Source organism: Gopherus evgoodei, chromosome 22 (genome assembly GCF_007399415.2).
Source record: "Gopherus evgoodei ecotype Sinaloan lineage chromosome 22, rGopEvg1_v1.p, whole genome shotgun sequence".
Lineage (NCBI taxonomy): Eukaryota > Metazoa > Chordata > Testudines > Testudinidae > Gopherus > Gopherus evgoodei.
In genome coordinates, this window is record NC_044343.1 from 13,782,251 (window position 1) to 13,805,877 (window position 23,627).

Sequence of the window (23,627 nt, forward strand, 5' to 3'; positions counted from 1 at the left end):
AACTTGAGTTATTAAACAGCATTGATAGGGAACATAGAATCATAGGACTGGAAGGGACCTCGAGAGGTCATCTAGTCCAGTCCCCTGCAATTATGGCAGGACCAATGTCCAATCTAAACCTCTGTTGCTGCAATTTCAGCCCATTGCTTCTTGTCCTATCCTCAGAGGTTAAGAACAACAATTTTTCTCCCTCCTCCTTGTAACAGTTTTCAAGTACATAAAAGATTGTTATGTCCCCTCTTCGTCTTCTCTTTTCCAGACTAAACAAACCCAATTTTTTCAATCTCCCCTCAGAGGTCACATTTTCTAGACCTTTCATCATTTTGGTTGCTCTTCTCTGGACTTTCTCCAATTTGGCCACATCTTTCCTGAAATGTGGTGCCCACACCTGGACACAATACTCCAGTTGAGGTCTAATCAGTGCAGAGTAGAGCGGAATAATTACTCTCGTATCTTGCTTACGACACTCCTGCTAATACATCCCAGAATGATGTTCGCTTTTTTTTTTTGTGAGTGTTACACTGTTGAACATAGACGCCAACTCTGTGGGCGCTCCAAGGCTGGAGAACCCACGGAAAAAAATTGGTGGGTGCTCAGCACCCACTGGCAGCTCTCCGTGGCCCTGCCCCCCTGCTCCAGCTCACCTCCACCTCCTACATGAGCGTGCTGCCGCATCCTGCTTCTCCCTCCTCCCTCCCAGCGCTTGCGCCACGAAACAGCTGATTTGTGGGACAGGAAAGGAGGGGGAGGAGGGGAAATGCGGCATGTTGGGGGAAGAGGCGGGGCCAGGACGGGGATTTGGGGAAGGGATCCAATAGGGTCAGGAAGGAGGTGGAGTTAGGGTGGGGACTTTGGGGATGGGGTTGGAATAGGGGTGGGGCCAAGGTGGAGTCAGGGCAGGGGCAGAGGCAGGGGGGGCAAGGTCACCCACTGGCACTAGAAAAAAAGTTGGCGCCTATGCTGTTGACTCATATTTAGCTTGTAGTCCACTCTGACCCCCAGATCCGTTTCCACAGTACTCCTTCCTAAGCAGTCATTTTCAATTTTGTATGTGTGCAACTGATTGTTCCTTCCTAAGTGGAGTACTTTGCATTTATCCTTATAGAATTTCATCCTATTTACTTCAGACCATTTCTCCAGTTTGTCTAGATCATTCTGAATTTTAATCCTATCCTCCAAAGCACTTGCAAACCCTCCCAGCTTGGAATCATTCAGAAACTTTATAAGCTATGACAAAGTTCCTCCTCTACCTTGATGGGTCCTGTGCTTATTGGCGGATTTGCTCACCTCAGTGATCTTCCCCTCTTGTGGAACCCACAGTCTGGGTCAGCTCCTCTTGTGTCTGATCAGGAGTTGGGAGGTTTGGGAAGAACTCAGGCCCATCCTCTACTCTGGGTTCCAGCCCAGGGCCCTGTGGATTGCAGCTGTCTATAGTGCCTCCTGTAACAGCTGTGTGACGGCTACACCTCCCTGGGCTACTTCCCCATGGCCTCCTCCAAACACCTTCTTTATCCTCACCACAGGACCTTCCTCCTGGTGTCTGATAATGCTTGTCCTCCTCAATCCTCCAGCAGTTCACTCTCTCACTCTCAGCTTCTTAGCCTCTTGCTCCCAGCTCCTCACACACCCTCCTCCTCCCTGCCTGACTGGAGTGAGCTCCTTTTTAAACCCACGTGCCCTGATTAGCCTGCCTTGATTGGCTGTAGGTGTTCTAATTAAAGTAGCTATCCCCACTGCCTTCTAGAAAGATCTTAATTGGCCCCAGGTGCCTTGATTAACCTGGAGCAACTGCCATTTGGTTACCAGGGTACTAGGGATTTGTTTAGCCTGGGGCTAACATACCTGTTTCTCAGTACTTTACTGTAGCCATCTCGCCTTGCCCCATCACAAAACGTACTCTCTATGCCATTATCTAAATCACTGATGAAGATATTGAACAGAACTGGACCCATAACTGATCCCTGCGGGACTCCACTTGATATGCCCTTCCAGCATGACTGTGAACCAGTGATCACTACTCTCTGGGAACAGTTTTCCAACCAGTTTTGCACTCACCTTATAGTAGCTCCATCTAGGTTGTATTTCCCTAGTTTGTTTATGAGAAGGTCATGCGAGACAGTATCAAAAGCCTTACTAAAGTCAAGATATACCACATCTACTGCTTCCCCCCTTTCCACAAGGCTTGTTACCCTGTCAAAGAAAGCTAGTAGGTTGGTTTGACATGATTTGCTCCTGACAAATCCATGCTGACTGTTACTTATCACCTTATTATCTTCTAGGTGTTTGCAAATTGATTGCTTAACTATTTGCTCCATTATCTTTCTGGGTACAGAAGTTAAGCTGATTGGTCTGTAATTCCCTGGGTTGTCCTTATTTCCCTTTTTATAGATATGTGCCCTTTTCCAGTCTTCTGGAATCTCTCCTGTCTTCCATGACTTCTCAAAGATAATTGCTAATGGCTCAGCTATCTCCTCAGTCAGCCTTGATTATTCTAGGGTGTATTTCATCAGGCCCTGGTGACTTGAAGACATCTAACTTGGTTAAGTAATATTTAACTTGTTCTTTTAACATGCAAAGATCTTCAATTGCTGGTGGCTGCAATATAGAGTCAATTGACAAACTCCCAAAAGAGCAAATTTCTAATCGAGATAAACCTCCATGCAATTTATATTATATTATTAATGTTTATTACAGTAGGACCTAGGGACCAGCCAAGAACAGAGTCCCAGTGTGCTAGGTACTACACACACACACACACACACACACACACAGAGTCATGGACAGTTCCCTACATCAAAGAGCTGGCAATCCAAGGCTATGTCTTTACTGCAAAGTTAGCTTGAGTTATCTACACTTGAGTTACCTTCTCCAGATAGCCTCGCTCAAGGGAGAGTGATTGGATCCGCAGCACAGAATAGCTGTATACCCACTGCATTATTTGCTCCAGCATTGGCAGCACCTGAAGTGTTATTCCCCTACCACTTCTCCTGAGCTACAAACTTCTGGCAGTCAGTTTAGGAACAACACTTGAGTTATACCTTGAGCTACTACTGCAGTGAAGACAAACCCAAAGTAGAAAGTCAGACACTGCGCAGGGGAGAGGGATATAACGAGCTTTGGACATCTGTGAACTTTATCTGAACTTATTTAGCCCCCATCCTCTCCCCACCCTCCCTGAAGTCATGTGATCATTCCCTAACAACCTGGGCTTATGGTAGACTCAAAGACTTTAAGGTCAGAAGCGACCATCGTGATCATCTAGTCTGACCTCCTTGCTCATTGCAAGCCACAGAACCTCACCCACTCAGTCCTGTGATAGATCTCTAACCTCTGGCTGAGTTACTGAAGTTCTCAAAGCACGGTTTAAAGACTTCAAGTTACAGAGACGTCTATGATCTGGCCCCTTCTTTTGATCAGGGAGCTGGTAAACCTATTTCATCACCACCAAGCAGTAACTTCTAGAGGCAGGTGGACTATCTTTCCTGCTCCTATTTGGTAATAACAGAATAATCCATTTCCTGGAGCACTGACTCTCCAAAAGTTAGTTTTGTGGGATTATTATAGCCCATAATGCAGCAGGCTAAACTATCCCTCTTTTTGAATGAAAGGGATTGCACCTCATTTCTACTCTAGTACTGGATTTACCTAATAGCATGTGACATTGCCTATTCTTGTTTGTGTCCATAATGACAAACCCTACTGTGTTGGTCATACTCAGACTGCTGGGGAAGCCGTAGCTCTCAATTTCCTGGCTTTTAACAAAATAAAAGTTCTTCTTCAAGTATCTACCAACGTGGTTCCCATGGTGCGTGAGACCAGATTTACTGGGAAGAAGTGTCTGCACCCTTGCTGTCCTTGTGTCCCTCCATCCCCACGCAGAGTAGGGCCATCTGACTTTCAGTTCCTTCTTACTGCCTGCGTGCGAGACAGAATGTCTGCAGTGCCTGCCCGCTTCTCGGTTACTTCTCCTGCTGCTGCACTTAATTGCTGGTGATTGGTCAGTGCAGTTAGTAGGTAGTCAGCCCTTTTCATTTACCCACTGGCTTTACCAATGTTTAAAAAAAAATTTGCCTAGGTCGCTAGATGGCTTGGAGCCCCCTTTGAAGTTGAGCTGTTACAGCAGAAGCTAAATCCCCAGGTTTAAAACATGCCCCTCCTTTGATGCTTCTATGCCACGCAGTGATGGACATACTTAAGTGCTTTTCTTGTTTTGGAAAAGGACAGATCCCTGGCTGTTGCACCCTGTGCTCTTTTCCAAGAGACACAACAGGCTCGGGGTGCCTGCCTAAAGTTTTCTGGAGTGCTCTGTGAAGGCCTCCTCACACATGATGAAGAAGGATATAGCTAAGACTCAGGCCTCCATCCAGTCCCTCTCAGCTAGCACCCTGGTGAGAGTCCACCCTGAGAACCAAGGCTGAGACACCCAAAAGAGCCCAGGTATCAAGTTTGATCCATGTGCCAATTGTCTGAAGAAGGGGTAGGAATGAGCATCACTTCAGAGACGAGAGAGAGAGGTCTCCAGGGCCTTCAGAATCAAGACACAAGAGTCAGCATGTGTTAGACTCATCTCGAGCTCTGCAGCTGAGGGGCAGATAATGATCTAAGATTCCTTTGGTGCCTTGATACCAATATGAATAGAGTGCCTGTGGTACCAGCTAAATCCACTGAGCACCTTCCCTCCGGCTTTCTGGGTACCCAGCCCATTGATACCGTCCTTCTTGGCATCCATGGCCTGTTCAGCATGCCATGACCTGTCTGTACTGCAGTCACACTTGCTGGCTCATATGACATCAGGGGTGCTAGCTAGACCTTTGGCCACCAAATCCATGGCAACACATATAGGAACTGGGCCATCGGGACTGTCTACCTCCAATCCGATGTAGAAGGGATGCAGAAGCACCTTAGTACACCAGGAAGGGTAGCCCTACACTGGCAGAGGTGTATTCCTTTGTCTTCTCTATCGGGACATAGTAAAGACTCATCAACACATCCCCCTTCTCCTCCATGGGCACCATGCTGGGAGTCAGGGAGGGCAATGGGTAGGACTGCTGCATGTCGAGCATCTATTCAACATACCCTTTGAAAGATGGCCCATGAGGATCTAAATATTTATTATAAATGCTTTAATTCCTAAGTTACACTGAACCATTGAAGTGAAATTCCAGAGAACTCATAGACAAGCTACAGAGGAGTAAGGAGTTATAGTCGGTATGGCCTTGACTGTGATCCTTCATCTCAGCCCAGAGTAAGGGTTGGCATGTAACAGTTCCACCTGCACTTTCTGCTGTCCCCTTGCTTGGAGAGGGGAGGGCAGGGGAGTTAGCTATTCTCCTGCCATGCTGGTGGGAGGAAGGAAGTTACTCCTCCTTCCCATGCACCCAGCCAGCTGCTCTAGCAGGCAGGTGGGGGCTGTGGAGCCAAGATTCCTCCATCTGCACCTCCTCTCTGCCACTTACTCACAGGGGGAGGGGTGCACACTGGGTTAGCTGCCCTCATGTGCCAAATAGAGGCTAGTCCAGTGGTTTTCAAACTTTTTGGAGTGGTGACCCTTTCCGCACAGCAAGCCTCTGAGTGTGAGCCCCTCTCAAATTAAAAATGAAGGGGGTTAATTTACTTTAATGGGGGCTCAGAGCTGTCAGTCTCACAGAGCTGACAACTGGTGACTCCCATGTACCCACCTTGTGACTCTGAGGGTTCATAACCCCTGTTTTAAGAACTTCTGGGCTAGTGACTATCTAGCCCTAGACAGAGAGCAGATAGATCCCTTCCTGGGAGAACATCTGTGCCGTGTATGTTGGAACCATATAGAGAACTCCCTCATATGGCCAGCTAGAAAATATCAACTGCTGTCCTGTTCTAGGAGCCTGTTTTTTTCTGATGACTTCAAAACGGCCTGAGATGGGCTGAGATACTGGCCCAAATGAGTGTCATTAGAATTCTGTTTTTAATCTTCAAGTTTAACGTTGGTATTTTTAGAAACCGCAACCCCCAGGATGAAGCTCTGGCCAGCCAAAGGCAAGGCAATGTCAGTTGAAGGTGCTACCTGAAGAACCAAAAGGGGAAACTACCTGAAGCCAACGCATGTTCATTTTACATGGCAAATCCCACCTGCTTGCACAAGGCTTTGCTCAGTGTCTGAAGACAAGGAATTACAATAAAAAAACCACACCCGTGAGTAAATGCTGCTGACCCTGGGGAGAACCAAGTCCACGATGGACATCTCAAATCTTGAAGGAATGTCTGTGTGGGCCCCTACCTCTGTATGTAGTCTGCCATCTCCTTTCAGAGGTCCAGTCGCTACATCACAATCATTCCATTCCAACACTGAATTGACCTTCCTTTCTGCCGGTCCCTCTCTGCTACCTCCCTTCTCTACCACTAATGACAATTCCACCCTCCTTCCTGCTCCCAGCTTCAGGCCTTGGTGTAATCTTCATCTCTTTTGTCTACTTCTCCTGCCTTCACCCCACATGCAGTCTCTAGGCCACATCCTGTCAGTTCTTCTCCTTATTATAACCAGATACACCATTTCCTCTATTCCCCCTGCTTCATGATCTCACCTGGATCACTGCTACCTTCTCCTCTTCTCACCTCTCCTCCTTAGGATCATAGAATATCAGGGTTGGAAGGGACCTCAGGAGGTCATCTAGTCCAACTCCCTGCTCAAAGCAGGACCAATCTCCAGACAGATTTTTACTCCAGGCCCCTAAATGGCCCCCTCAAGGATTGAACTCACAGGGTTTAGCAGGCCAATGCTCAAACCACTGAGCTATCCCATTCCCCTCCTTCAGTCTATTCAAAACATCCCTGTGCTTCACTCACCTTTATCTCCCACTGCGCTGACCACAACACCTCTATCCCTATAAGTCTCTTAATTGGTTTTCTGTCCCTTACTCCTCCACTCATCTGCTTGTCACTTTCAGCTTCATCTTCGACCACCTCGTCCCTGGTGCTTGGAACAACCTCCAATTTCCTGCTGCCAGCAACTCATCTTTCCTTCCTCACATCCCCCACTTAAAACCCAGAATCTTTCCTTTCTTGTTCACCCAGCCTTTAGCCTCAATTTCCCTTCCCTCATTTGCTGTCCTATGATGGCTTGGCTCTGCAAGGTTACAAACACAGACTAGAAACACTCCCTGCCTTGAACAGTTTACAAAGTGCTGTGTAAATTCTAGAGTATTATAAATAGCCTGTAATGATTTCTGATAACTGTGTTTACTTATGACCTAACTTTTCCAAATGTAGCCTGTCACCCCTTTTTAATAAGCTTTAACGATATGAAAAGTTTGGATGATTAGTGACAAGCTTGTTACCTAGAAGAGCCCAAAAATGTTACAAAATTATTTAAAAACACTTAAGAGCCTATTTTCAATCATTATTATCCATATTAATAAAATTAATAAATAATAAAGAAAATAATTAATAATTTATCACAAAATGCAACTTGCACTGCGAATACATGGAGAGGAAACCCTGCCTTGTTACATATGAACACAGAGGTTTAAATCAATACAACCTTAACTATGGAGCTGATATGATACCTTCATAATTAAATGCCTCCCAGTAATGCTTGATTAGTGGGTAGCATGAAATCTGACTGTATTTGGCAAGTACCTATTGTAGCAGAGAAGATGACAATCCCCAAGACATTCATTTCATTGCTGGTCCCAGGCAGGATCCGGTAGGTCATTTCTGGAGACGGGGTGATCTCAAGAAGCACAGGCCTTTGGATTTCGGGATTTTCATCGTCAGGGGCAAAGTAAATGAAGCTGAGAGGTTTCCCTGGGATCTTTGGAAAGCCTGAAGATTTCACCACTGGGACGAGAACTGTTCGATACTGCAACATTAAATGAAATTAAACTAAAAGCAAATGGCCTCCTAGCAAAGGACTGGCTTGTGCTCACTCTCATTGACTGGGACCAGTTCAAGCCCAAAATCTGCAAGGGGGAGGCTTGTTCTGGATGAGGGAGAGTGATACGAAGATCAGCTGCTACTACCACTGAAAATGAGAGAGATCCGCTGAGAGCTAAGCAAGAAACCAAGCTGGAGAAGTGGTTCTGTTCTCTTCAGATCACAGCCCAAGCACCCCGGTATGCAGTGTACAGGATGCACTTGAAGGTAACATGCACAGCTCACTTACCTGCATGATAGGCAGGGTAACATACAGCCTCTTTTGGCTGGGACAGTCCATTTTAAGCCCTGTCCCTGGTGTCCCAAAGTTTATTTTATTTTTTGGCAAAACTGGGCCTCTGTCCCATTTGCTCTTGCCAACTGATTGTCAGCGAAAGCAAACAGGACAAATGCCCAGTTTTGCAAAACAAATGGGGCTTGTCCCTAGTGGGACCTGGAGGAACGTTCAGGGGCAGTGAGGGGCAGTGCGAGCCTCACCCGGAGGAGCTCGGGCAGGCAGTGACACCTAGGGCCCAGGCCAGCCCTGTGTGTGTGGGGAGCTTCCCCTAAGGCTCAAGCGAGCTCTGCATGGGGGGGCTCAGATGAGCAGCTCGGGCTGTGCGGACAACTGCCCTCAGCTAGGAGGGGTTGGCCTTGCTTCGCAATCACCAGTCCTGCGGCTCCCTCGCATTTCTCTCACTTGCCTTGATCTTTTCCCCTAACTTTTTCAGTCTATTTCTTGCTCTATCCCCATTTTTGTGGTTGTGGAACAGTTGTTCTCTTTCCCTTCTCTCCCCCTCGTGTTCCACATTCCAGTCGCCCGGGCTTTCCCCACCTTCACCGTCTCTCCCGTGTTTTCTTCTGCCTCATACCCCCACAACCACGCTCCTCCCCCGCCATTACTGCCTTCTGGGGAAGATCCAGCAAACACAAAGCACAGGCGCACATTCACCTGGAATAGGCTGGTACCTGCCACAGGCTCCCTCTACCCAACCCACATGGTCCTTGTTACAGAGCTTCCACCCTGCACAATCCACACATGCCATTCTGCCTTCCCTCCCGCTCCCAGACTCTCTTCCATCCCCCTCCCCACCACACATGCAGCTTCCTTCCCCTAGGCCTCCCACCTACACCCACAGAGCGGCTCATTCTCCCTCCCCACTCCAGTCCCCATCCATCCTCCCTCTCAGGCCTCCTCACCCTTCTCCCCAGGCTCTGTTGTTGTACACCCCAAGCTCATTCTCTCTTCCCCACATTCTGGCTCTCCATGCACCACCTCACAGGCCAGCTCCTCCTCCCAGCTCTCGACCCTTCTTACCCCTCTATCTCCTGGTGATTCCCCCCTTGCAGGGGGTGGCGAGTCTGCTGTTCGCCCTTTCCCTGCAGGCTCTGCCATTTGGTACCAACAGGAGCTCGGGCCAGAGAAAAAGTGAACGGCTCAGTCCAGAGCAGCATTAATGGCCAGATTTCCAAAGGAGCTGAGCGCCGGGGGTCTTCAGGAAATCTGGCCCTAGGCTCGTTCTAGTGGGGAGCAGAAGAACCTTTTCATTTTTAACTCCCCAGGTGTATGGAGGCTGAGTCTGGGGAGGACAGGACATAGCACCTGTGAGGGAACCCCCCTCCCCCCAACCGTGCAGCCTCCCAGCCAGGAGGGCTCTAAGCCTGGGCAGGACACATGTGCAGCCCAGCACACGTGGCTGGATTGAAGCTTCCAACCATGCACCACGAGATGGGATCTACTCTTGTGACGAGTCACAGTCACTGTGGGTGAGTATGGAAGGGGGGACGCGTCTTCCTGGGCAGGTTCCTACGGTGAAAGGTGCTAATCACTGATATTGAGAGAGCCATCCAAGCCCACCAGGCTGCCCATGTGACCTGTCCCCTGTTCTCCTTGTTCTCAGGAGCCGAGAGGTGACTTAGGAGCTTGAGATCAAGGGAACTCACCTGCTGGAATGAAGCCTCAATCAGGTTAGAAGGAAACATATTTCTGTAAGAGATGAATGAGACAGGAATGAATCAGCCTCATGAGCTTGAAAAGAAAGTGGAGAGCCTCTTTGCAGGATTAACATTCAGAGAATTAAGGCGAGTAAAGTACATTATGGCTCATGCTCCTTCAGTACGACTGATTCTACTGCCCCCTTTCCAAGTTTAAATCAGGAGCGGAAATGGGATTGAAAAATCAAGTGATAACAAGGCCGCTGAGCCAATTATGTAAACCCAGAGGCTTATGTTATATTTTTGAGAACCCATTTGTCATAGAATTAACTAGCTGTTTTTACTGGCTATTGGGCCAAATTTCTTTACCTAGGGAAAACTCCAGGTAAGATGCATGGGAGATTTACAGGAGTAGGGGCTGAAGGATTTGGCCCACAGATGTGCTCACCATTGCAAATTCAGCAGGGGGGAAGGCAGCAGTGGTATGAGTTTTGTGAAACTTCTCAAAAAATTGACTGAAAAATCCGTAACATCACATCTACCATAATCTCTCCACCACAAAGAGGACAACCATACAGTCCCTCAGATCTAACTACCAGATAGTCATCGAACCAGCAAAAGGGTCCTCAACTGTGGTGATTATGTTAATGAGGCCAACTGACAACTCTCTGACACCAACTACTATAAAGAACTCAAAAAAGAGCCTTCACCACAATTCACCAAGGAATTTAAGGACATCAAATCCTTCCCCAAACAACTGGTGGTCTGGTGCCAGATTTGGAACGTGTATGCCATCTATCGCCCCTCCACAGTCAGGGAAGCCCATTTGTGTAAAGCCATCTACAAGTCACGCACGTTGCCCACAGTCATGGTCTTTCAAAGCAGGATGCGATTAATGGCCCTGCACACTTCCTTCAACACGACTCCAACAGTCGACTTTCCCACTCTGAACTGGTTAGTGACCGATCAATAGCAGTCTGGAGTAACCAGTTTCCACAATCACCATGCACTTCTCCAGTGACAGGGCAGCTCTCATTCTCATGTCGTTCTGCTGCAGAACTGGGGTGAGCTCATCACATAGTCCATGAATGTGTTTTTCCTCATCCAAAAGTTCTGCATCCCAGACGTGCATGACAATGTGATCCCATCACTCAGTGCTTGTTTCCCAAGTCCAAAAGCAGCGTTCCACTGTGGCCAGCACTTCCGTGAATGCCACAAGGAATCTCATGTTGTAGCTACTACGTGTGGCGAGATCAATGTCACACTCCTCTTGTCTTTATAGTTTAAGGAATAAATCCACTGCCACTCATGACGTGTTAGGCAGAGCGAGCAGCATATTGGTCAACAGTGTGGGATCCATTTCTGCAAACTGAAGAGGCAGAGCGCGCAGTACTCAAACCGTTGAAAGATGGTGCCAAATGCGGACAGAAGCACAGGGACTGCTGGGATGGGAAGCAATGCATCACAGGGCATTGGGACAGGACCCAGGATGCTCTGTGACCCACTCTGTCTTTCCTCACCTTTTAGTGGCAGAAGAGGAAGAGATGCTCTGTGGGATAGCTGCCCAGAGTGCACCACTGCGAATACCACTGCACATGTGAACACACTATTGTGCAGTCGGCTGACAGTGTGAACACACAACAGCGGTTTCTCTTCGGTGCTCTGAGTGGTGCTCTTGCTCCAGGCGCTTTAATTCTGCCAGTGTAGACATACCTTTATTGTTTATTACGCCTCTACCCCTATACAACGCTGTCCTCGGGAGCCATAAGATCTTACCGTCTTATAGGTGTTACTGCGTTATATTGAACTTGCTTTGATCTGCTGGAGTGTGCAGCCCCACCCCCAGACCACTGCTTCACCACGTTATATCTGAATTCGTGTTATATCGGGTCACATTGTATCGGAGTAGAGGTGTACTACAATCTGTAACCCACCAACCCCCTCTTTTTGTCCTCTGACTGCAGAGGTATTAACGGGCCACTCTACCTTGAATGGGCCCTTCAATATGTATTAACTGCTTATGCTAAACAATCTGTTCCTCCTGGCATTTTGCTGTGAGCGAGCTCCTTTCCCAGACCAGAAGAGGAGCTCTGCGTGTCTCCAAGGCTTCTCTCTCACCACCAGAAGTTGTTTCAATAAATGATATTCCCTCAGCCACCGAGTCTCTCTAATATCCTGGGCTACAGCTACATGGCACACAAACTAGTTCTCTGCGTTTCAGAATTAATTGAGCTCCTTTCATATCACTGGCTGGGCTCTATATTGTTCACTCCTGCCAAAGCCTGGCTGCCAGAGACAAGCCACTCAGAGCCCTGGCTCGAGGCCTGCAGCCGGCTGGCTGAAGGGGGAAAGGGGAAGGAAGACGGTGGCCAGGGTGCCCAAGACCCAGTATGGCCACTGGGGTATCTCTCAGAAGATGGAGGGCAGCTGACTCAGTGCATGCATGTGTGGGAGATGATGAGCTGTTGGGGGGTGTTGTGAGGGAAGGGAAGAATTCACTGATTTGTTGGGGCTCACTCTGAGGGCAGGGGCCCCTGCCTGGGGGGAGTAAGGAGAAAGCAGATGGCTGGGTCTGAGGGAGGGATGTCTCAGTGGCAGCTGGGTAAGTGCAGATCCCCCTCACTTCATTGAACATAGACACCTGGGCTGAGATACATGAAAGGCCGTAGGCTTTGCAATATTGAGTGTCGCAGCACCTAACTTTTGGGCACCTAGAAAATCACAGGCACAACATGGGGCTCCACAAAGCCTGAGTTAGGTGCCCCAGTTCCTACATGATAAATAGGAGGGAGGTGGCCCAGAGTCACAGGGTCTGGGCAATGCTCCAGCCTGGATCCAGTCTCTTGGACCCACACATCTCTGCAGGGGGAAGCAGGTGGTGACGGCCAGCTTAACTTTTAGCCCAGTGCTTGCAGCGCTCACCTGTGATGTGGGATGTTCAGCTTCCACCCCACCCCCGCCAGAGGGGAACCAGGATCCAGAGGTGGATTACAAATGTGTAGGGCCCTGAGCCAGAGCAAGTGGCCCCTCCATGCTCCTTTTGGGGAAATGAGGTCAGGGTGTGGGGGCTTCATTTTTCCAGAGCCCCCAATGTGGCCGGGACCCTGTTGGCCAATCCGCCACTGCCAGGATCTGAACAGGCGTTTCCCCCATCCCAGGTGAGTGCCCAGCCACCGGACTAGAGTGCCTCTCTTGCACTCCCCCTACCTTCCCCCCAAAAACTAAGGGTTTATCCACAGTGGAATGGCTATGGGGCTAGAGAGACTGGAAACGACTCTGTGGTCTGGTGGTTTAGGCTCCAAGGTGGAAGACCCTGGGGGGTCCAGTCCCCTTCCTCCACTCACTCTATCGTGATTGAGCCACAGTGGAACAGCTTCAGGGACCCCCCCTCACAACATCCCCAGCTCAGTGTCCAGCAGGGGCGGCTCTAGGCACCAGCAAAGCAAGCACGAGCTTGGGGCAGCCCATTTGCAGGGGCGGCAGGGATCCAGCATAGGAACTGAGAACCAACAGGGGGCCCTGGGAGCTGTAGTTCCTTGGTTAGCTCCCTGCCTATAGAGCCAGCCCTGGAGCAGGGAAAGAACTACATTTCCCAGCATTCCCTTGGCCACTCCCAAGAGGAGGGAGTGAGGAAGCTGAGACCTCGTGCTGCAGCCTGCTATGAATGGAGAGCTGCGCTGTGAATGAAGGGTAGGGATACCATATGTTAACATTCAAAAAATAGGACACTCCACGGGGAGGGAGGGTAGCCCCAACCTGCCACCATCCACTCCCTCCGACTGCCCCCCACAGAAACCCCAACCCGTCCAACCCTCCCTGCTCCCTGTCCCCTGATCACCCCCTCCTGGGACCCCTGCCCCTAACTGCCCCCCAAGAACCCACCCCCTATCTAAGCACTGCTGGTCCTTGTCCCCGATTGCCCCCTTCTGGGACCCCTGCCCCTAACTTCCCCCCAAGGACCCACCCCCTATCTAAGCCTCCCTTCTCCTTGTCCCCAACTGCCCCCTCCTGAGACCCCCCCCAATTTCTCCCCTAGTACCCCACCCTCTACCTGTCCCCTGACAAACCGCTGGGACTCCCATGCCTATCCAACTACTACCTGTCCCCTGACCGCCCCCCCGAACCCCTGACCCATCTAACCCCCATTTTCCCTGCCCTGACTCCCCTTCAAACCTCTGCCCCATCCAACCCCCCGTGCTCCCTGTCCCTTGACTGCCCCCCCGGAACCCTCCAGCCCCCTTACTGTGCCACTCAGACCAGCATGTCTGGCTCCGTGCAGCGCCAGACATGCTGCTGCATACGTGCTGCCGTGCTCCCCCGCGGAGCCACAGTCCCCCCCCACCCCCCCAGTATATGCCTTCCAGATTTGAACACCTCAAAATTCAGGAGTGCTCAAGCTCATTTTGGGCTGCTGTTACTTCATTTCTCCCAAATCAAGTATACTGATCCACTGTAACTTGCTGTAGAAAAAGTAGAATAAAATTGAGCAAGAAATGCTTCCCAGTGGTTATTAGGACTGGAATTGCTAGTTTCAACAGGCATTGCCTTTTGTTTGTTTATTACTGACCTTGGCACAAAAAGCGGGAATATGCTAATAAAGTTTGCTGATGACACAAAGCTGGGAGGTATTGCTAAGACAGAGAAGGACCGGGATATCATACAGAAAGATCTGGATGACCCTGTAAACTGGAGTAATAGTAACAGGATGAAATTTAATAGTGAAAAGTGCAAGGTCATGCATTTAGGGATTAATAACAATGATTTTAGTTATAAATTGGGGACACATCAGTTGGAAGTAACAGAGGAGGAGAAGGACCTTGGAATATTGGTTGATCACAGAATGACTATGAGCCACCAATGTGATGTGGCCGTTAAAAGAGCTAATGCAGTTTTAGAATGTATCAAACGAGGTATTTCTAGCAAAGATAAGGAGGTGTTAGTACCATTATACAAGGCACTGGTGAGACCTCATCTAGAATACTGTGTGCAGTTCTGGTCTCCCACATTTAAGAAGGATGAATTCAAACTGGAAAAGGTTCAGAGACGGGCTACTAGGATGATCCGAGGAATGGAAAACCTGTCTTATGAAAGGAGACTCAACGAGCTTGGATTGTTTAGCCTAACCAAAAGAAGGTTGAGGGAGGATATGATTGTTCTTTATAAATATATCAGAGGAATTAATATCAGGGAGGAAGAGGAATTATTTAAGCTTAGTACCAAAGTGGACACAAGAACAAATGGATATAAACTGGACACTAGGAAGTTTAGACTTGAAATTAGACAAAGATTTCTAACCATTAGAGGAGTGAAGTTCTGGAACAGCCTTCCAAGGGGAGTAGTGGGGGCAAAAGACATATCTGGCTTTAAGACTAAGCTTGATAAGTTTAAGAAGGGGATGATATGACGGGATAGCCTAATTTTGGCAATTAATTTGGCAATTGATCTTTGATTATCAGCAGGTAAGTATGCCTAGTGGTCTGTGATGGGATGTTAGATGGGGTGGGATCTGAGTTACCACAAAGAATTCTTTCCTGGGTGCTGGCTGGTGAGTCTTGCCCACATGCTCAGGGTTTAACTGATCGCCATATTTGGGGTCGGGAAGGAATTTTCCTCCGGGGCAGATTGGCAGAGGCTCTGGAGGTTTTTCGCCTTCCTCTGCGGCATGGGGCACGGGTCACTTGCTGGAGGATTCTCTGCAGCTTGAGGTCTTCAAACCACAATCGAAGACTTCAATAACTTGGACATAGGTTAGGGGTTTATTATAGAAGTAGATGGGTGAGATTGTGTGGCCTGCATTGTGCAGGAGGTCAGATTAGATGATCTTAATGGTCCCTTCTGACCTTAAAGTCTATGAGTCTAAGACAGTGATATTGCATTGGCAAATTCCCCATAGAAAGAAAGAGTGGAACAAAAGAATAAAGGCACCTCAACTTTTCCTCATTTATGGAGGACAGTCTTATAATATGCATCCAGATATCCTCCAATCACACAAGCTGAAACCTGTTCCACTCTACTGCAGTTCTGTAACCATATGGGAACCAGTCCTGTCTGTGTTCTGTGCACATCCAAAATTCCTGCTGAATGACCCACCCTGGGAGCAAGTTACCAGTGACCCAGGGCTGCGGCAGAAGGAGGGTGCAGATGGTGGCGGGGAGGCAGGGGAGAGCCTGGGGCTCTGGGGCATCAGGAGGTTTGGGGGGGGGGAAATGGTGGAGGGGAACGGGGGGGGAGAGCCCAAGGCTGGGGCAGCAGGTGGGGTGTGGCGAGGAGCCCAGAGCTGGGATGGGGGGCAGCCAAAATTTTTTTTGCTTGGGGTGGCAAAAAACCTAGAGCCGGCCCTGGTGCATAGCACGCTCTTCTGAGAGGTGGGAGGCCCCTCTTCAAATTCTTTCACTCTCCTGGCAGAGAGGGAGATTGAACCTGGGGTTGCCACACCCCAAGTGAGTGTGCTAACCACTGGGCTAAAGGTTATAAGGTAGGTGGGTACCACTGCCACCACCTCCTCCTCCTGCCAAATTTTGAATGGGATCAGATCCAGTAGACCTGCTCAGAGACCACATACAGATTGGACTCTGCACACAACTTAATGCCTGTCTTCCCCCATTCATGGCTTGTTCTGGGGCTTAGGGCAGGAGCTAGGCGTCTGGATGCCTAGAGAGAGGCAGCAGCATGCATGCCCCACAGTCTAAAATTTGGGTGACTACTGTCTAGGGAACTTTTACCACAGAAAGTGAGGTGCTGAGGGAGTTTAGGTGCCTACAGGGTTAAGCAGCAGCTGAACAGGAGTTCTGTGGATCATTATGGTGCAGCAATGAGAGGTTCAGGCACCTAAGTTGCTGCATGGATTGCAGTCAGAGTCAGTTGTCGTGTGAACAAGTGCACTCTGGGGAAGTGCCTGGAATTGTACCCACTTACTCCAGGGCTGAATTTGGCAAATTTCTCCTTAAATGTTCTTGGAGACATTGATCTTGTTAAAAGCTCATGTGAACTCACTTACAGTGTGAAGAACTTGGCTGTAAACAATAAAACAGGCCCCATATTTATAAAACCAGGGCTATTGCGGAAGCTGCTGGAGAGTACCTGATTAAATCCAGTAAGGCATCTGCAGAGCTCAGCACCACTTTGCCCGCGGTATACTCCTCCTTTTGGGCAGCAGCACCTGGATGAATGTTGATCACAAGCACAATCCCAACAGTTACAGCCATGAATGTCGTCCAAAGATAATAGGTGAGTGTGATCAACCCCATTTTCCCACAGGCCCTGGAGTCCATGGTGGCCAGGCCAGACATCAGGCTGAAAGAGAAAAGAACACGTTCAGCGAACTCTCACAACTGAACAGCACAAAATATGTCTCTGGCAGAGACCGCCCGAGTCACCAGCTCCATGTGTTGCTTGCCCCAGCAGAGCCCATGCTGGCCATGAGATCTGCAGGGTGCTTGCCACCTGTCAAGGTCCTGAACTCCAATCCACTTAAGCTCATTGAGCTCAACCATCTGCTTAGTGCACAGGGCTGGACAAGGAGCAAACAAGATGTTAGCTTCCGTTATGACAGGAACGGAGAATGATGCTGAAAATAGCATCGTGTCAGCCATTATATCAGTCACTGGAAGTCTTCCACCTGGAATTCCATGTCCAACGCTGGTCACGCCGTTTGAAATAGGCAACAAAAATGGTTAGAACCTGGAGAGACTTCATATGAGGCCTCAGAGACAAGAGAAATAAGCAGTGACATGACAGAGGGTTAGATAAAGTAATCCAGGAGTCCTATTTACCCTCTCAGATTCTCCAGTAAGTCAGACTAGTTGATCATAATGGCTATGACTCATAAATGAGATGTCAGTGAAACTGAAACGCAACAAATTTAAAAGTGGATTTTAAAAATCCTGTAGAACTAATTGGCACAAGATATCACTGATGCCAAGAATTCAGTAGGATTAGAAAGAAGGGATTTGACATTTAATGAATCATAGGCGCTGACTCCCTGGGTGCTCTGGGGCTGGAGCACCCACAGAAATACCCACTAGCAGCCCCCTCCAATCAGCTCCTCCCTCTCCTCCCAGGACCTCCTGCCTGCTGGCAGGCCCCATCCATCTGCTGCTCCCCCTCCTTCCCAGCACCTCCCATCCGCTGCAATCAGCTGTTCGGCGGCGTGCAGGAGGCACTGGGGAGGAGGGGGAGGAGCGAGAGCGGGGCGCGTTCGGGGGCAGGGTTGGGATGAGAAGAAGTGGGGTGGGGGAGTGGTGGGGACAGGAAGAGGTGGGGCGGCAGTGGAGCATCCCCCAGGAACACAGAAAGACAGCACCTCTGTAATGAATAATAAGAACACTTACATGAGATAGGACAGAGCCTTACAGATAAGTGAGCCTGTCTGCTTCAGGGCAGAATCCAAACTCCCCCCAAAGGCAGGTTAGTCCATAAATGTCACTTAGCTAGTTTTTTGTAATAGTTGGGTCTACAAATTTACCCTAATTGGGAGCTCAGCGGTGAGTGGAACTTCTTAGAATGTCACAGTAATGGGTCACAATAAATCAGGGGTTCTCAAACGGGGGTCAGGACCCCTCAGGGGGTCGTGAGGTTATTACATGGGGGGGTCATGAGCTGTCAGCCTCCACCCCAAACCCTGCTTTGCCTCCAGCATTTATAATGGTGTTAAATATATAAACAAGTGTTTTTAATGTATAAGGGGGGGTCGCACTCAGAGGCTTGCTGTGTGAAGGGGGTCACCAGGACAAAAGTCTGAGCACCCCTGCAATAAATGTTAATGGAAAAAGGTGGGAAATGGAGTCCAAACGCAAAGGCCAACTGCTAGAATCCAAGGACTGTGTTAAAATCATGCCCGGTAAAGAAGAGCTGTGTGGGGCCAGAAAGCAATGGACCAAAATTGGTGTGTCAGAAATTAGGCCTAATCGGTGGACAAACTACTGAAGGCCTGGGCTATCCTGCCAACCACTCCCTGTGGAGTCCTTAAAAGAAAAGACTTTGGAGGGTGGAATCAGGACAACTGTTGGCTCAGAAGCAGGAGGCCTGTAAGGAGCAAGCTACTCCATCAAGGCTGCCATCGGAGGTGGCGCTAACCCATGGGAGGCCCAAGCAGGAACATTTTGGGGGCCCCGCTTACCCCTCACTCCACAAACCAAACCATATCCCCAGACCACACACACAGACGCTTGTTAAAGAGTCCGCGGTCAATAAGATGGATGGTATTTGTGGGTAACACTCAATCGGGGCCAAGACTGTATATTTCGCAACACTGCTGTAAGCCTGTAAACCAAAAGGCAGCTAAAAGCAATAATCTGAGCAGCGAGTTTGCCAGGTCTCAGAGCAGCTGATCAGACCGTGGGCCATGCCCGTGTTTCTCCACCAGTAAGGATGCAGGTAAGAGAAGCTGCATTTTCTCTCAGAGCTGTTCTTTTCTCTCCTCTCATGGGATCAACTTGTCTTATTTTCTAGGAAATGGGATCGGACTTTAACAGTAGCAGCAGCAGCAGCTCATCTCAGCTATTTTTTTCTCTCTCACGCGCCCCAAACCAGGAAAGTTATTACCCCTTTTAATCCATCTAAAAGGCTAGAGAGATAAGGTGCGTGAGGTGTACCTTGTCTCTCTAATATCCTGGGGCTGACACAGCTACAACTACACTGCACACATCTCAGAGACCGCCAGGCATGAGTTTTTTTCCTTCTAAAAACTTGACAGTTAAGGGAAAGGAAGAAGGGATGGTGCTCAAAGCCTTACTTACTATTTTAAGTTTTTAAGGCTTTAGCTGTTTTTCCTTCTTTTTCTCGATCTTTAATAAAAGGCCAGAGAGATTTTTAGTTGTGTGTTCCATGGGACTAAGCCAGCTGAGGTCTCTGTACGCAGAACCCCACACTTGGTTTAAAACTTAGCGCTGTACAGTGACAGGGTCAGGTGAGCATCTTTGACTGTCTGTGTCCATTTATTCCACTGAAATTAATACTACAGGTTTCTTGCACCTTCTTCTGAGGCAGCTGGTACTGCCCATCATCAGGAAGGTATCCAAGTCAGGAGGGATCCCATTCCCTGGTCAATAGGTGACTCGTGGGAGGGACACAAAGGAGACGACACATGACCTCCCCACTTGACTACTCCCCGCCCCACCCCCAGCTCAGGGCCCCTGCGCTCTCCCCTTCCTCTCCCAATCCCACGTTATCTGGGGGGGCTCTGTTCTCCCGCTGTGCTGGCTCCCCCCCCCCCCGGCTCTTCCTGGCAGCCAGGCCCTGGAGCCACTCCTGGATGCTGCCCAGCCTGGGAGAGTGTCTGACTGCAGCTGCCTCCCTCCTAGGCTTGGCATACAGGACAGTGGCTGAGCCAGTTGGAGCTCCCCCTGGCCCCCCCCAAGGCATGCTCAGAGTCAGCTCCTGTCCCCAGAAGCTGAGCCTGGGTGTGAGGCAGCCTGCTGCTGCCACAGCCAGGTGCTTTCCCGGGCAGCCACTGCGCTACACCGGGCAGCGTCCCAGGCAGCATGGTTGGAAGAGGAGAGGCTCTGGCCCTGCCTCTTCCCTTCTGGCTGTTCCCCTGCCCCTTCCTCTCCCTGCCCTGGCTGGCTGCTGGGGCACTTGACCTTGCTGGAGGGGCACTTGGCCCTCTGTGCACCTCCCCCCAGTTGCCCCTGTCCAGAGGCAGTCTGGCATGTCCGTGTTCTGAGCTCTTCTTGGATTTCAGGAAAACTGAATGTTTCTGAATTCTGCAAAAGCCTTTCTTGAGCTCTCCCAATGGGTTTATTTTTACACGTCCAAACTCCTTGTACACTCAGGGTTGGTCTACACCGAACAGTTACATCTGCCTAGCGACGTTTCACACCCCTGAGAGACACTGTTAAACCAGCTAACCCCCAGTGTAGACAGTGGTAGGTTGACAGACAAATTCTTCTAGCTACTGCCTCTCAGGGAGGTGGATGACCTACAATCTCATCGCTGTAGTAAGTGGCTACACTTACTGAAGCAGTACAGTGGTGTAGACAGAGCCTCAGGCCATGTCTACATGACCACTCATGTTGGCAAAACATATGTTGCTCAGGGGCTGCCTGAAACAGTAGCTCAGAGCAGTGCACTGTTCCCTCTCATCTCAATGGGGCTTAATTCTGAAACCCAAATTCCCCTCCCCTGCCTTCTAATGCGCCAAAAGCCCCAATTGCCCCCCACCTAGCTGCCAAAACCCACTGCTACCCCCTTAACACCTGTGCAATGCAATTATGTGCTCTCAGTACAAACATCTGTGCCACATTAAAAACCTCAGATCCACATCTCAATGAGTGCCCTACCCAGTGGGTGGTGGAGTTAGTTTTTTATGCTCTGATCCAATGGATATTAAATTCTTTTTACGACGTGGAACAGCTCCACCAGGAGACATTAAGGAAGCATTACAGAGACTGACTATAACCTGTTGATTGGACCTAGGTTCAACTCTCAGCTCTGAATCAGGAAATTTTCTCTGGTTTTTGTCATGAACAATTTCAAAAGGTCTGGTTGTGTTCATTCTGCATCAAAACCTCACATTTTTGGTGAAATGTAATTCTTGTTTTACAACCAGCCCTGTTCATTTCCAGACATTCTAACATTTCGATATTTTAAAAAGATAATGAATTTTTGTAAAATAAGCATACGCCTGGTCTTTGGTACTAGCCGAGCTCCATTCAAACTTTCAAACTTTCCTCATCTTTAACTGACTTTTGGCTTCCAAAAGTAGCTTAAATATATGCCCTTGTGCATATATGCTATTCCTTTAAAAAAATTGTTAAAAGAACAGTATGATAGCTAAGTCCAAGCACTCAAAAGTTAGGAAATACCAGAATTATGGTTTCCTGTGTTGCCTTAATTCTGTCCCCTTGAGTCTATGAATTATGAGGAGTTTTTAATTATATGATCACATACTACAGGGGTAGGCAACCTAGGGCATGCGTGCCGAAGGCGGCACGCGAGCTGATTTTCAGTGGCACTCACACTGCGCAGGTCCTGACCGCCAGTCCAGGGGGTTCTGCATTTTAATTTAAATTTTAAATGAAGCTTCTTAAACATTTTTAAAACCTTATTTACTTTACATACAATAGTTCAGATATATTATAGACTTATAGAAAGAGACCTTCTAAAAATGTTAAAATGTATTACTGGCACGTGGAACCTTAAATTAGAGCGAATAAGTGAAAACTCAGCACACCACTTCCGAAAGGTTGCCGACCCCTGACATACTATTTTGCCTACTATTTTAGCAGCAAGCCTGGAGCAAACTCTATTAAGGAAAACACAGATGGGAAACAGTGATTTTGGTAGTTTATAACATGACTAAATCTGGATAGATTTTTCATGGGAAGAGCAAAAGGCCCCAAGACTGACTCTGTCTAATTTCAAACTCCTAATATAAACATGGAGACATCAGTTCTCTTGAAAAATAGTCAGAACAAAACATTTATAATGGAAAATGGTACGGAACCTAAATACAGGAGTCACTGCCATTCCAACAATGACCATTCAGGACTCCATCCCACAGGCTGCTGAGGACCGAAGGTAGAGTTGTGCAAATTAAGTGCTAGCACCGAATTTGTTTGCTGTGTACCTGTGCAGAGAGCATTCCTCCCAAGCGCAGAAACATGTGAATGATGCTCAGCAGTATAAATGAATCTCTACCTATCCACTGTGAGGGGGGCAGAGGTGGAGACCAGGCTTGGTCAGGGCCCAGTACAATCAAAGGAGGCGCATTACATCAGTGTTGACCTTTGACCACTGACCTGATCTTTAAAGGGGGCTATTTGGAATTAAAGCAGAGTTTAAATGCCACAATGCTTAATATGAGCATTTAAAGCGGTAACAAAAGTAGGTGGCCACTTTAATATACATTAATGTTTTGGACAGGCTTTGCGATAAGTTTGGCTGAGGCTTAGCAAAGTCTAGCAGTTAAGCAATAAGAGTTAGCATGAGAATCTCACTAAGGTTATAGAGATTTCTGCAACATGTGTCTCGTGATAAATAAGCAAATCTCAAAGAACAGTTTACGTTTGCAAACAAATTTCTCAGGGATTCTTAGGCAAATGAACCCGAGAGGGCTAACCACGTTCATGTGTTGGAAACTTATTGACATAAATAGTTTGGGGCAATGATCGGAAACTCAATTATGGTTTGACAGAGTCATATGTGGACAGGAGGCTGGAAACAAATTTCAGTATGGTCCCCAGATGTGTGGGTAGGGCGACCAGATAACAATTGTGAAAAAACAGGACAGGGGATGGGGGGTAATAGGCACCTATATAAGAAAAAGTCCCCCAAACCAGGACTGTCCCTATAAAAACAGGACATCTGGTCACCCAGAGTGTGAGTATATATCTTATTTTAGCCCCTTTTTTCCATACGCTCACCCTTTAGTTGGGCTAATTGGAATAATAAGCAGGCAGAAGCCCAAGTGTCATTTCCACTTGTGAAGATCAGCACTTACTTTTTCTCCTGCCTTTGTTGTTACCAGTCACTATGAGGTTGTAAGTACGTCAGCTCTGGGAATTGTTCTGGCCTGTACAAGCCATAAGATTGTAAGCACACACTATCGGGAGGGGTCGGGGGGGAGGGGAAAGTAGTGGGTCGTTTTGCAATACTTGTCTTGCTCTATCTTACTTTTCTATTATTTCAATTATACTTGTTTGCAGGGCTGCCCAGAGGATTCAGGGGGCCTGGGGCAAAGCAATTTTGGGGGCCCCTTCCATAAAAAAAAGTTGCAATACTATAGAATACTATATTCTCATGCGGGGCCCTGCGGGACCCGAGGCCTGGGGCAAATTGCCCCACTTGCTCCCCCCTCTGGG

At 48.6% G+C, this 23,627-nt stretch overlaps 1 protein-coding gene across 1 annotated transcript in view; it reads right to left on the reverse strand.

Annotated features, from left to right (window-relative positions):
- Window positions 1-23,627, reverse strand: part of LOC115638758 (excitatory amino acid transporter 5-like) — a 90,025-nt gene that overhangs the window by 29,728 nt on the left and 36,670 nt on the right. Inside the window, exons 3-5 of the mRNA XM_030540726.1 lie at window positions 16,906-17,118; window positions 9,835-9,877; window positions 7,615-7,837 (exon numbers count right to left, since the gene is read on the reverse strand). Coding sequence (XP_030396586.1) covers window positions 7,615-7,837; window positions 9,835-9,877; window positions 16,906-17,118 — 479 coding nt within the window. The remainder of the gene's footprint in view (window positions 1-7,614; window positions 7,838-9,834; window positions 9,878-16,905; window positions 17,119-23,627) is intronic.